The sequence below is a fragment of the Plasmodium berghei genome (genome assembly GCF_900002375.2).
Source record: "Plasmodium berghei ANKA genome assembly, chromosome: 6".
Lineage (NCBI taxonomy): Eukaryota > Apicomplexa > Aconoidasida > Haemosporida > Plasmodiidae > Plasmodium > Plasmodium berghei.
This window is the reverse complement of record NC_036164.2, coordinates 74,737-89,648: the sequence shown is the minus strand read 5'-3', so window position 1 is coordinate 89,648 and position 14,912 is coordinate 74,737. Positions and strand designations below refer to the sequence as shown.

At 21.8% G+C, this 14,912-nt stretch overlaps 2 protein-coding genes across 2 annotated transcripts; both read right to left on the bottom strand.

Moving 5' to 3' along the window:
- Window positions 1-3,060: 3,060 nt before the first annotated feature.
- Window positions 3,061-4,615, bottom strand: PBANKA_0600400 (fam-a protein; the record flags this gene model as incomplete). The annotated part of the gene is made up of 6 exons (XM_034568524.1): window positions 3,061-3,165; window positions 3,323-3,556; window positions 3,662-3,771; window positions 3,889-3,958; window positions 4,054-4,306; window positions 4,500-4,615. The coding sequence occupies 6 exons, from the start codon at window positions 4,613-4,615 to the stop codon at window positions 3,061-3,063; spliced, it is 888 nt and encodes a 295-aa protein (XP_034420505.1).
- A 1,298-nt stretch (window positions 4,616-5,913) lies between these two features.
- On the bottom strand, window positions 5,914-14,362 carry PBANKA_0600351 (reticulocyte binding protein, putative; the record flags this gene model as incomplete). The annotated part of the gene is made up of 2 exons (XM_034568523.1): window positions 5,914-14,174; window positions 14,311-14,362. 2 exons carry the CDS (start codon window positions 14,360-14,362, stop codon window positions 5,914-5,916), a joined length of 8,313 nt encoding a protein of 2,770 aa, XP_034420504.1.
- Window positions 14,363-14,912: the final 550 nt, after the last annotated feature.

Genomic DNA, 14,912 nt, shown 5'->3' with positions numbered 1-14,912 from the left:
ATAAAATTTATGCTAATAAATAATTTATTTTAATTTTATTTACTATTATTTTTTGTGGGTGAAAAATTGTCAAAAAATAAACTTTTGAAATGTATTTAATATATGTTATATTTTATACATATAGATATAACACTAGTGATGTTACTATTCCACGAAATTTGTTTATTTAGATTTTTTCTTATTACTACTAATTTGTAAAAAAATCGGAATATATGTTTAATTGGAAAGCTCATTAAAAGAAAATTCTACTCTTACTATATTTTTTTATTTTCCCTTTTGATTAATATGAGTCAATTTTTATTTAAATCAATAAGGTGAAAATTAAATAACTTAAACTGCTGCGTATTTAGCATACGATTGTATATATGCATGATATTTGTGTAATATATATCATTTTCTTTTTAAACATGTTTCGATAGTTGTAAAACATCTGCATTTTAGATTAAGCACTTGAAATGAAATGTAAATAAATCGAATAGGAATAACTTGATTATTGTACTTGTTATATCCCAAAAAATATTTGACAGCCATATATAAAAGTGAACATAAGTATTGGAAAAAATATAAAATAATGAACACCACAAAATTATGATTACGCTATTATATAAAAGTTTTATTTATTCTGTAAATGATATTTCCATAGTATGTTTTGATATGTTTATTTTTTTTTTGAAAATTGTAAAATAATATAAATTAAATAATTTATCCTTATGTTTGGAACTGCATCTCCATGATACACCATCTTTTTAATATATATATATTTAAGAATTTTTTTATAATATATTTCAATATAGTATAATCCATTGTTATATAATTATGTATATGATACAAATTTTTAAAATTGGAGATCCATGGTTACGCCAATGTTGTTAGCGTGCGTTCCCATATTTATATGCGAGTATAATTTAATTAAACAAAAAATAATAATATAACTTTAAAATAATTCATATAAATTATTAAGTGCGCCATAAAAGACACATTGTTATAAAGTACTAATATTAATTAAATAGACAAGTTGGGGAAGATGATGAAGCGTTTACACAGTTTCTATTATAATGCCGTTTAAAATATTTCTTAAATATAAAAGACATTCCGCTTATGAATAAATCATAAAATAGCCTTATTATCAGAGTAAAAAGTAATTATAATAATAAACTGTATGGCATGAAACCTATTATGATATAGCTAAATTGTAAAAATATATCTGCTTATTTATTTTTTTAGTGTTTCATGATTATTTTTATGAATGTAATATAAATTTTATAAATAAAAATTATTAAAAAATGTTCTTTATAAATATTAAATTATATTTTGAACTCAATTGGGTATAAAGCACATTATGATTATATAGTTATGTTGGGTAATTATAAATATATATGTAAAAATGATAATATATACGTAATTTAACGAATATGGCTAAAAGGGAATTATATAAGCATTATAAAATTAATATATGAAAATAATTTTATATGGTTATTTGAATATTCCATTCGCGGTAAATTATCTTTAATATATATTTTATAATATTTATTAAAATACACTTCTTTATGTAAATCTTTTTAAATACTTTATAATGTAAACTATTTAATGTGGCTAACAATCGTCTTAATAATGAAGCAATATAATGTAAAAATATATTAATTGATTGCATCATCGATATTGCTAAAAATGCAGTAGACCTATAATATGGTGAAGCTGTATAGACGCAATTATCTTTGAAGTTGATTGATTATTATATGGGTTATTAGCTGGTACTACTAATAAAACTATTGTGAAAAATGAAAAATTTATATCGAATGTATTATATATTGTTAAGTGTCAATTTAAACGCAATTAAACAAAACAGCCGCATCAGTGTAAAAAATTGCATGATAACTATATGTCATAAAATAATTAACAATGTTTTAATTATATGGATTAACACAGAAATATCCATATTTAATGAATTATGATTATAATAAACTCAACAAATTGCGTAATATATGACAATATTCAAATCAATGTCATTTTATAATACTGCATATTTTTTCAATAACAATCCTTTAATATATATTGGTAATGAATCTACTAATCAACATGTCGGCTTATTTGTTCATGCTCGAATGATGAAGAAGCCATATATTATAACGTATGATTATGTTTAAAAGATTTGTACGCAATCTTTTCAATAAAGATTAACGGGTATAGTAATGATAAAAGTAAAATATTTCCACAATTTTCAATGAACTGAAGGAAAATGATTGAATATATATAGCTACAGGCTACTTATCGAGCAAGTACAATCATATTTAAAATAATTGTACTAATAATAATGGCTTGTATAAAAAATTTCCAGATTTTTCAACAAACGTAACAACAAAATTGTATTCACGAATCTCATTGATAAGAGCTACATCAATTCCAATTGCAATCATATTTGTTCCAACACCAATATGCTTAGGAATGCATATAAAATAAATAAGACAATTAAAAAATATAACATTTTAAGAATACTTTCATCACCACATATACTAATATCAAAATTTTTTTTAACCTTTTTTACCATTTTTATATTAGTATTCGTTGAGTTTCGGAAATAATTTCAAAAAAATAATTAAGATAATAAAAAATATAAAATAAATCATTAATAATTTTTTTCGAGGGTGTCAATTGATACATAAGACATTATTATATGGTAAGTAAAGGGCTCTAATAAAAATATAGAGTTTTATATAAATAAGTAAAATACTATAGATAAAAAAACACAAACTTCTAAATTTATAAGAGAGAAAAACTATAAATATTAATGTCAAATGATAGACCATAAATAAATATTTTTCATAAATTACAATACAACATTTGTAATGCTGAACAAATTAAATATATATATATATATATATAGCTCATATAAAAGCGCATTAATAAGTTATATGCAAATTAAAAATGTTTGAAAAGAAAAAAGACGTTTCATAATAATAATTTAAAATAAATATAATTCATGAAATATAATATAATTTAATTTATTAACATGTGCATCATAATATTAAAACATATAAAATTGCTATGTGATATATATGTTTATTAATTATTTTCAAATGTGGCTCTTAAGTTGGCAAGAGTTGCCATTTTTGCTGATTTAACTACCTTAAGAATAAGATCTTTCATATTGGGAAATTCGACATCAATCTACATAAAAAATGGATAAATATATAAAATAAAATAATTATATTTTTTTGCGAATGAATAACATATATTATAAATATGACATTTATACATAAATTATATATTTTTGATGAATCCTGGAATATAATTATTATGTTATTAAAATATTTATATTGCTTACAGAGTTGAGGCAAGTAAGGTTAACATATTCATCTTCTTTTTTAATGATACATCCAGATAAATTAATATACGTTTTTATTATCTCTCCCTTTACAATATCATCTTCAGAATCAATTTCGGTTTGGAATGAATTTGCACTTTTTAAAATTGTGTTTCTATAGCTATATTCATAAGTATCGTTGTGATCATTTATATCTGCTGATGCATGAACAATTATAGTTTCATTTTCTGATATCTACAAAATTAAAAAAAAGTTGCATATATATGTATTTGTATAAATTATAAGGTGATCATATGAAAAAAAGTTGTTTCTAAACGAAGAAAAAAAATATTTCCTTACTTCAACTTTGTGGGCTAAAGCATATAAATATTCTTGGGCTAGTCCCACAAGACTTCTGGAGCGAAATTGAACCATTACTAAATTTGGATTGTATATACGTACAATTTTCCCTAAAAAAAATAATAATTTTGCAAAATAAAAAAACAATAACGTAGACGGTGACAATAATAAATTTTAAAATATCAATAAATAGTCATAATCATGTATTTATATTATTAATTAATTACCATTAATAAAGTTTACATCGAAATGTTTGGCACCATTGGGATCCCATAATATTTTGACGATATCATTATACTAATGAAAACGAAAAAACGTGGTTATATATATATAATAATTTTTTACTTGAAATTAATTTTATAACATAAAAAAATAAGTTGATTAATTTATACATTATCTGGACTGCGGATTTTAAGCTCGAGCTTTCCAATGTCTGTGTCTTCATGTTTCTTAAAATATACATTTGCTCCCTCATCATATTTATGATATAAACTATAATCTTCTTCATTTTGAGCATGTTTTTGTAAAATAGTTACAGCATCTTTCATAATTTCTTCTGCTTTTTTAGTTTCTTCAGTATTTGTACATATTAGTTCTTCATTTTGTTTATATATATCTTCCGAAATACCATTGGGAAAAGTGGATCTATTTTTAAGTTTTATTTACATTTTTAATTAGAAAAAAAAAGGTAAATGTGCTTATTTATAAAATGAAATTCGCATTGTCCAATTGTTATGAAAATGTACAACACATGAGCATATTCTAATACTCTCGTTTGCACGTATGTATATTTAGATTGAATAGTGATATATATAATATATTTATCATATTTTCTTACATAATATTGTCTGAAGTTGGCTTCCTTAGAAAAGGGTCGCTTGCAATGGATTTATTGCTTGCATATACGAACAAGCTCAAAAGAGCAAACACAGTTTTCATGTATATTTTATTCATTTGGGAATTTGATAAATAATAAGTAAAAAATATATTAATATTTTTTAAAAATTATATAAGTACAATTAAAATCGAAGAAAAGTATTTTCGAGAAAATTATAAAAATTAATATTGATTTTTAAAAAAATTATTATTCAAAGATAACTATGTATAGTTATTTAATTTGTACGGTTTATAAACCCGTGGATATTTTTTATTCAAATAATTCTAGTCCCAAACGTCAATATATGTAATTTCATAAATAATATTATGCTTTTTAATCTACCTAATATATAATGCCTAAAAATAATTCATTTTAATTAAATTATATAATACACTTAATATATAGCATACTCTTTTCTATTTTATAATTCATCAAATAAAAACTGAAATATATATATGTGGTAATGCGTGGGGTTATTACATTTGCACATTTCAAAAATTCCTATATTAGTCTTTTCTATATTGTTTTACTTAGTAACAAATTAATAATTTAAAATATAGATTATAATTTTTAATGCAACAGTTGATAAACATTATTTTAATATAATTATTGATGCATACATTAGTGAATGAACGCTTATGATAGGAAGGATACTATATCAATAATTATATTAAAAAATAATAATGTTGTTTATTTTGAATTTAATATATGGTTTTTATATTTTTAAATATCAAAAGAATTCGGCTTAATCCTAAAATTACAACATGTGCATCCGTGGTATTTACAGTGCAATATCTCAATAATATTTCTCAATTCATGATAAAATAGTTTAATAAAATTTACATTATGGTAACTCCCGTTTTATATTATTTTTTTATCGCTATTAATCGAAATTTGACTAAATTATATTTTCTAATATAATTCATAAGGCAATAAAAATTGTGTATTGTTAGTAGTGTTGATACACATTTCTTTATGCAAATTAATGTGAGCTATAAAATAAGTTTCTATGTGCAAAACAAATATTATATATAATAAGAATTGAAACAAAAAAAACAAAAAAAAAACAAAAAAAAACATAAAATTGCAAATATTTAAAACATAATGAGAAATTTTTTAAGTTATGTGATTTTATTTTGTATGCAATTATAATACCCATTGATGTATTAATTTGGTATTATAAATTACAATTTTATAAATGTGTTTAAATATATAACATTCGACAATTAGCATTTGTATCCATAACACAAAAAACATTTTAAACATAGAATTGTTGCATTAATATGGTAAATATTCATATAAAATACTTTTTGTTATTTGTAGTTGTAAATTCCCTATAATATTAACTTTTATAAACAAATGGTTTTTAATTAAATCAAAAATCTTCATTCATATCTATTTCTATAATTTCATCATCTCTTTTAAAAAGGTCATTTTCATTTTCATCATAAAAACTTGTAGATTTATCGAATTCCATTTCATCTTTATCCTTTTTTTCTTTTATTCTTATAATTACATAGAATGCTACTAAACCTAGTGTAATTGCTCCGGCATATCTAACCGAATTTTCTGTATCTTTTGTTTTGGAAGAGTTTTTTCTATCTGAGCTTGAGTATTGGTGATTTTTATTTATATTGTTTGTATGATTAATATGAGGATGATATGTATTGTTAATATGTTCTGTTTGCGTTATTTCTTGTTGCCTATTAATAGCATGTAAATTATTACGATTTTCCATCTCCTGTTTTCTATTTTTTAAATCGTTTATAATTTTAAAATTTTTCTGTATTAAATTATTAACCATGTTTTGACTCGTATCTAAATCACGAATTATGATATTGGCATCTTCTTCATGTTTTTTGGCAACATTATATGATACATTATTATTGTTATTATATTCCGATTTTATTAAATCAATTACTTTGTTAATATGAGAAATTATTGATGTAACGTTATTTTTATTATCTATAATGGTGGGTAATTTTATTTCTGATTCTTTATTATAATTGACGATTTTTTGTATTATATCGTCTATTTCGTCTTTATTTGGATTATTTTGGATGTGTTTAGTTTGTTGCTCAACATAATTGTTTATAGTATTGATATATTTGGTTATTTGTTCGCTTCTGATTTCATAAGTAGAATTTTTAATATCTTCTAAACTCTTTTGTATTTGGATAAGTTCGTTTTCTATAGTTAAATCCTTAGAAAGATGCTTTTTAACATCATTTACATTTTGTGATATGGTAGATATAATATTATTTATATTGTTATTACCATAAAATTGAGCTTTGGTTTCATCTATTTTATTTAGAATTTCCTGAAATGATTGAATTGTGGTTTTTAAAGTTTCTTTAATTTTTGATACATTATTTTCATCATTGTCTTGGATATGTTGTTTGATTATATTATTATCATTTTCATAAGTTGTAACAAAATTTAAAATGCTTTGGACTTTTTCCTTTAATTTGGTAATTGTGTCTATATATAAGATTATATTTTCGTTTTCTTTATTACTAATATTTTTTATTTTATCTATATGACTTTCATAATTAACAATATCATGATATATCTCTTTAAGTGTATTGAAGTTGGGAATTGGAGTTTCACTTAGTGCATGAAGGAATTGATCTTTTTTATCAGAAATGTTTTGACCAATTTTCTTTAAACTATTTAAATTTTCTGTTAATTGATTTTCCTGCAGCTGTAAAATATTATCAAATTGTTTGGATATATCAAAATATTTTTCATTAATGTGACCTATATTTAATAATTTAAAGACATGCATTTTTTTATAAAGTTGTTTTATGGATTCAATTGATTTATGAAGTTCAGAATTGAAATAAAGCATTTGTATTTTATTATTGTGTAATGTATCGGCATCGATATTATTTGAATCTATTGTAAATAGGTCGGTCAAATTGTTGATTGTCTTAGTTGCTTCCTTTTCCTTTTCTATTAAATTATTATTATCATTAGTTGCATCTGCAAACATACTTTTTACATATTTGTTTATTTGATTTAAATTATATTTTATTTGCAATGCGTCTATGTCATCATTTAAAGTATTGGAAGTATCATCAATGTATTTTAAAAATTCTTTTGAAAATTTCGTTGCAGATGTTATGAATTCTGAGTAATCAGTTATTTTGATTTTAAGAGTCTCAACTAATGTTGTATATGTAAAAAGTAGGCATTCCTTTCTCATTTCTATTAATTTATTAATTAAATCATTTTTTTCTATTATTTTATCCTCAATTTTTTTTATTTCAGTATTAAATGCGTTAGTTAGTTCTTTTAGTTTTTTTTTAGATTGTAAAATATTATTATTTTCCTCTGAAGAATCGTAATTATTTTCCTCTAAAGAATTGTAATTATTTTCCTCTGAAGAATTGTAACTATTTTCTTCTGAAGAATTGTAATTATTTTCTAACTCTTCTATATCTTTAATATCATTATTAAATTTTTCTTCCATAGCTGTTACATCAAAATCTATCCCAAGTTTTTCTTTTTCCTGTTTATAATTATTGCTTTTTTCTTTGATTTGATCATACTTTGACGATTCTAAAATGGTATCATAATTTTGAGAGTTACATGATAATTTGTTTAATTCGTTAGATTTATGCAAAAGTAGTTTAACTTCATTTAATATTTGTTCTTTTTTATTTTTTAAATCACTTAATGTGTCTTTTAACTCATTGGTTGCTTGGACTTTTTCATATAAACGTCGGTTTTCGAGTATAAGGTTTAATGCTTGTTGTTCTTTTTTATGCAATTCTTGACTTTTTTTTAATATATCAAGAAGAATATTGTAAGAATCGTTTATTTTTGTATATGTTTCTGATATGTTTTGGGGAGATGGAATAAAGGTTAGCGTATCTTCTTTTTGGGAATCCAGGTAAGGTAATATAGCTATATTAATGTTTTCAAGTAAATCTATCCCAGAGCTGTTTTTTATTTGAATATTTAAAGAATTTGCTAATTTAGAAATATTTCTAAATATGTTTTCTGCCTCATATTTATAACTATAATATTTTTTACTGACAATATTTGCATATATTTCTTTTGTTTGGTTTAGTATATCTAATAATGAATTTTCATCAGTTGAATTTTTAACATTATTAATAGAGTTTGAAATATTATCAAACCCTTCGTTAACTTTTAAATATTCGTTTTTAAACTTATCATTCACTGTATTTAATTTGTTTTTAAAATGTGTGACTATTCTATCAAATTCATTTCCTTTTATATAATCTAAATAGGATTTGGCTTTATTTACATTTTCTATATTTTTTAAGAGTTCACTTTGTGCGGTGATTCGCGTATTTTTAATTTGATCATATGTTATGGGTTCTTTTGATACCGTTTCTAAATAATTTGTTATTAGATTGTATGATCTAATAAATTCTTCATATATATTATTCATTTCTGTATTATATTTTTCCAAGTTTTCATTAGTGTCAATACCTTCTAAATCATTAGTGTTAAAAGATGATATTAGATTTTTTATTGTTGGTTCTATTAATTTTTTTGTTGATTCAATTTGTTCTTTATTTGCTTTGGCGATCTCATTTATTTTTTCTACAATTCCAATCTCGTAATTTTTTTTATGCTGGTTTACATCGCTTTCTATTTTTTCAATTTTGGAATTAACTTCATCTAATTCTTTTTTTTGGTCTTCAATATTTTTTTTTTGGTTTTTGAGAGATTCGAAAAGTTTCTCAAGGGTATTTAATTTATCCCCGTTCTCTTTTAGTTTTGTTTCTTGACTATCTATAGATAAATTTGATATTTGTTTCTCTATATTTTCGGTCTCTTTTAAACAACCATCTGATTTTTTTCTTATATCATTTATTTTTAAGAATTTTGTTTCGAATGGCTCTACGGATATTTTAATATCTGTTATTGCTTTATTAGATTTATCATTGTTAGCGACTTCATCTTCAATATGAATTTGTTCGTTTTTTATTTCATTCATTTTTTGTTCAGATTTGTCTGATTGCGATATACAATTTTTGTGTGTTTCTTTTATTTCCTTTATGATTTGTTCTGAATCTGTTTTTGTTTTATCAAATTTATTTTTTAATGCTAATGCAGAATATTTATTTAAAAGTACAGTTACATCTTGTTTATATTTTTCAAATAATTCCTTATTTTTTTTGATTGCTTTTGTATTTTTATCAGCCTCATATTTATAACCATTAGACTTATTCTTGTGTTCTTTCAATTCATTGATATTATAATCATTGCTATTAGTGCCATTATTTTTTTTAATGTTTAATATATATTGTGATTTAGTATCCGCCATTTCTATATTATTAAAGTTTAATAATACATTTTTATTATATTCTTCGGCATTTTTAAAATAAGTGTTGATGTTATTTTCTTCGTTTAAAATATAAGTTTTTAAATCTGTAATATTCTTTATACACCCATCAATATCTTTATCATCTATGGTTGACTCTATTTTCGATTGACATTCTTTTAAACTTGAATTTTCTTCGATTTTTTTAATTATTTTTTCTGAATTACTTAATTCATTATTTATGCTTTTATTATTTTTATCAATTTCATTAGTATATTCTTTTACTTTATCAATAATCTTTTTAATTTTATTTAATTTTAAGATATTATATATGTTCTCAACTTTTCTTAAATATTGATTAATATCAGTATTATTATTTTGGGATTCTAAAACATTTTTTTGTAACTCCTTTTTAATATCATCTATATTTGATTCCTTAGAAAATTCTTGTATTATTTTTAAAGAATTTTTATGGATATCAGAAATACTTTTTTCATGATTCTTACTAATAGTGTGATAATTTTTGTCGTCATCATGTGATATTTTAAGTGCTTCCATTTCCTTATTTATGCCCATTTTTATCTTCATTTCTTTTTCTATTTTTTGTGATTCTTTTTTTATATTATCAAGATCATCTATATATGCTTCCATTCCTTTTATCGTATGTTCAGCCTTTTTCCTTTCTTCATCAATTTGTTCCAAAAACAGGTTTCCTAAACTTTGTCCATATGATAAATTTATATCTTTTAATTTTTCTAACGAAGTTTTATCATTTTCTATTTCTGATATTTCATTTAATAATTTATTTATTGCCTTATATATATTTTTTTTTTTGTCTATTTTTGCTACTATATTTTCTATTTTTTTTTCAATTTCCTTTGGATCCTCGTTATATATTGTTTTATTTGTTACTTTTTTTAATTTATCTATTTGCCCTTTTATTTCGTCAACATGGCTCTCTGAATTTTTTTTTATTTCCGTCAATGTCTCTATACTTTTATCGATTTTTTGGTCTAAGGTATCAATATCATTTTTAATTTTGTTAATTTCATCAGGATATTTAATATTTTCCTCTTTCCCAAAATCATGAAAATCATAATTTTTTAATTTTTCCTTTATTTCATTCAAATTGGTTACGTTTGCTTTTACCTTTTCAAGTACTTGGGTATTTAGTAATTCTATATTTTTTCCAATTTCATTTTCTGTTTCTTCATTAATATTATAAATGGATGTATAAATTGTTATTTCAATATTTGAAACAATTTTATTTATATCTACATTTTTTTTCTTAATATCATCAACAGCTTTTTCTTTTTCATTGAATTGTTTATATAACATGTTTTCTTTATTTTTTCCTAAATTTGCTTTTAAATCATTAAAATATGTTATCAATTCGTTGTTATTTGATTCGTGATTATTTAAAGACATTTCTGTGAACTTTTTTTCTAATTCTGTCTTTTTATCTGTTAATATATTTTCAAACTTGTCTGTATAAAATTTATCTATTGAATTAGTTTCTTTTATGGTTTTAATATTTTGATTTAATTTGTCTTTTAATATAGTTTGTTTATTACGAAAATTTGTTATTAATTCATTTGTATTCAGACATACTTTTATATACTCATCTACCTTTTTAAGTATATTAATGTTTTGACATTCCTCTTCAATGGATTTTTTTGTTTCATTAATTAAAGATTTACTATCATTAAATCTTTTTTCATATTTTTTTAATTCTTCATCCAAAACTTCTGTTTTTATTTTATTTGTTAATTCAGTAAATTTATTATGTTCTGAATCGACATTTTCATTATAAGTATTGTCAAACTTAACATATTTATCTACATTACTTAAGAATGCGTCTTTCATACTTTTTACCTCATTGATGGTTTTTGATATTTCATCTTCGTTAGATGATATTGTTTTCATATGTTCTTTGAATTGTTCATAGTTTTGTTTTGCTTCTCCTTCCTTTGTATTGTCTATATTAATTTGATCATTATAATGCTCTCTGATTTCTAATATGTTAGATTTATATACACTTAATTGGACATTTTCCTTAGTGTAGTTATTTATTTTATTTGATAGTCCTTTCTCTTTATTTTTAAAGTCTTCTAACGTTTTATTTAGCTCGTTAGTAATTTCCCCATATATATATTTTTTTATATCCAAAATAGTTTCTGATAGTTTGTTGTTAGTTTCTATATTCTTTATATGTGATTTAACTATTTCAGTTTCCATGTTTTTGATTTTATTATATACATTATCTATTTTCGATTTTAAAGTTTCAAGTTCTGTTTTGTTTTCTGTATTATCAATGGTATTCCCTTGAACTACAGAAGACATTTCATTGTAAAGTTGATTAATATCACCTATATAAATTTTGTCGAAATATGATTTTATTGTATTATACATTGTATTTTTTTTTTCTATATATTCCGTAATTTGACATGGTGATTGCTTAGATAATTCATTAATGTATGTATTATTTTTTTCTATTTCTTTCTTTAAGTCAACTGCTTTTTTAACATATTCAATTTTCTCAGTTATGTCTTTTATTTTTTTGTTTAATTCTAATTTTAAGTCTTCTACATATTTCTTTTCAGCCACCTCATCTAAATACTTTTTAAATAATTCTTTAATTTTTATTTCCAATTGAACAGTTTCTTCGTTTTCTTCGTTTAATTTCGTTAATATTTCGGTTTTTTTCGTTTCCCAAGTTTTTGCTAATTCGAGAGAAGTTTTAAACCCTTCTTTTCTTTCATCATAAGTTAATTTATCTAATTCTCGTTTTATTTGAGAAGTAATATTAAATTTTTCTAAACTGCCATTAGTTTTTAATTGTATCATAGACTTATTCAAATTTGTAAATTTATCCATATGTGGTAAAATTAATGATATTGTATTTTTCATTATATCTTTGGATTTATCAAGATTTTGGTTATTTTTATAAAATTCCCATTTGTTTTCAAATACTTTAAGGAATTCATCTTCTAGTGATTTGAATGTAGATTGGGGTTTCACCAAACTAAAATTATAAATATCATCGTTTTCTATTATATTTCCATCTGAATCTACTTTGTTTATTAATAATTCCCCTAGCGATTTAAAAAAGTATATTAAGGAATTATTATAAGTAATACGTATTGATTCTAAATTTTCTATAATTGTATAATTATAATCTAAAATACTATATGCCTCAGCCATTTTTTTTATTTCATTAAAATATTTAGCACAATTTTTATTATCAATAGTGGTGTTGGTACATTTGTTCACAAAAGCCTCTTCTTTTTTACATATTTTTATGTGTTTATCATGTTTATTTTTAATATCCTCGAATTGTTTTTTTATAAATTCTAGTTTTGTTACAAGAGTCTTTAGATTATTGTTTTGTTTTAATTCGTTTATTAGAAAATCTATAAATGGAATTATTTCTTTATCTTGGGGAACTTCCCAATTTTGTTTACGAAATGAATTGAGATGCATCACATTTTTACAAAATTCATAATTTTTCTGAGTATTATTATTGAGTTTGCTGCTGTTTTTACATTTCTCTTTATACACCTTTTCTTCATATGAAATAATATCATTTGGTTTATTTTTTACTTTTTCAAATCCATTTTTTAAACAATTTACAAAATTTGTTTTTGATAATGTATATAAATTATAGTCATCCTTCGAAGGGTCATTATAAAAATTATAAAAAGAATTGTGTATATTGCTCAATCTATTTATTAATTCCATTTTTTCAGTGTTGCATGATTTCTTTGTTTCTATGACGTCATTAAGAACCTCATCATGATCTTTATTTATTTTATTATAATCAATGGATTGACCTATATTTAAGTTATTTAACATTTTTTGAATATATTTAACAGAATATAGAGGTTTATAAAAAAACAACAATACGCTTTCATCATCATTTACACCATATATAGTATCGACCGCATTGAATACATATTTATTCATTTGAGATATATAGGTTATTTGTAAAAAAGACTTATTAATTTCAATTAGCCTGTTATTTGTTTTTTCATGTTCATGATTAAAATTTCTAAAATCACCAAGATTATTTGTCTTATTATATTCATTATATAATGTGAGTTTTGTATTGTTTATGTCTTTTTTATTTTGAAAGGCGTTATTATTTATTAAATATGGCTGTATATATTTTTCATTATTAATGGAATTATTTTTATTATTATATTGTTTTTCATTTGAAAAGTTTGAATTATTAAAATCACTTTCTTTTAAATTATGATATGGGTTATAATTGTTTGAATTTGGGGCATGTTTGTTGTTATTTTTCTTAATTTGGATTCCACATATTATATCTGCATATTAATGGTGAAAAAAATTAAATAATAGTATAGGAATATACAAATTTGCATAATTAATACATACGCATATATTAAATAAAATATGTAAAACCACGAATTGAAATAATTTGTTAAAGATCTCTATTATTACCAAAGGAGATAAAAAATGTAGCCAAACTAATAATATAAATATATTTTTTCATGATTAAATATAATATATATTTTTGAGTTAAAAAAATGTATTATATATATGCGTTTTCTATATTTATGATGTTTTTATTTGATTTTATTTCTTAATATTAATGTTGTTCTACATTAATTGTTTTAATTTTCTAATTTTTGGTCATTTTATTTAAATATAATATTCTTCATGTTTATATATAAATAAAAAATATATGTTTAAGTATATAAAACAAATTATTTTCCACTAAATAAAAATTTTAAATTAAAAATTACAGTTATAACCAATAATTAAAAATTAACAACTTATTTGTTGGTGTGTAGATAAAAAAAGGGAATTAAATAATTATGCTTTCATTTTTTTTTTAATTTATATAAATAAAAAATTTAATAATTGCATTATAACTTTTTTTAAGATAAATGTGTGCTGACAAAAATTTAAAAGCCAAAAACATTTACATGAATTAAAAAAAGTTAGATGATATGCAAATAAAGGGGAATAGTAATTCGGAATAAAGACCTTTTTATTTCATTTTTTGCATGCAGAAATTCAATAGTGATTTTAATTAAAAA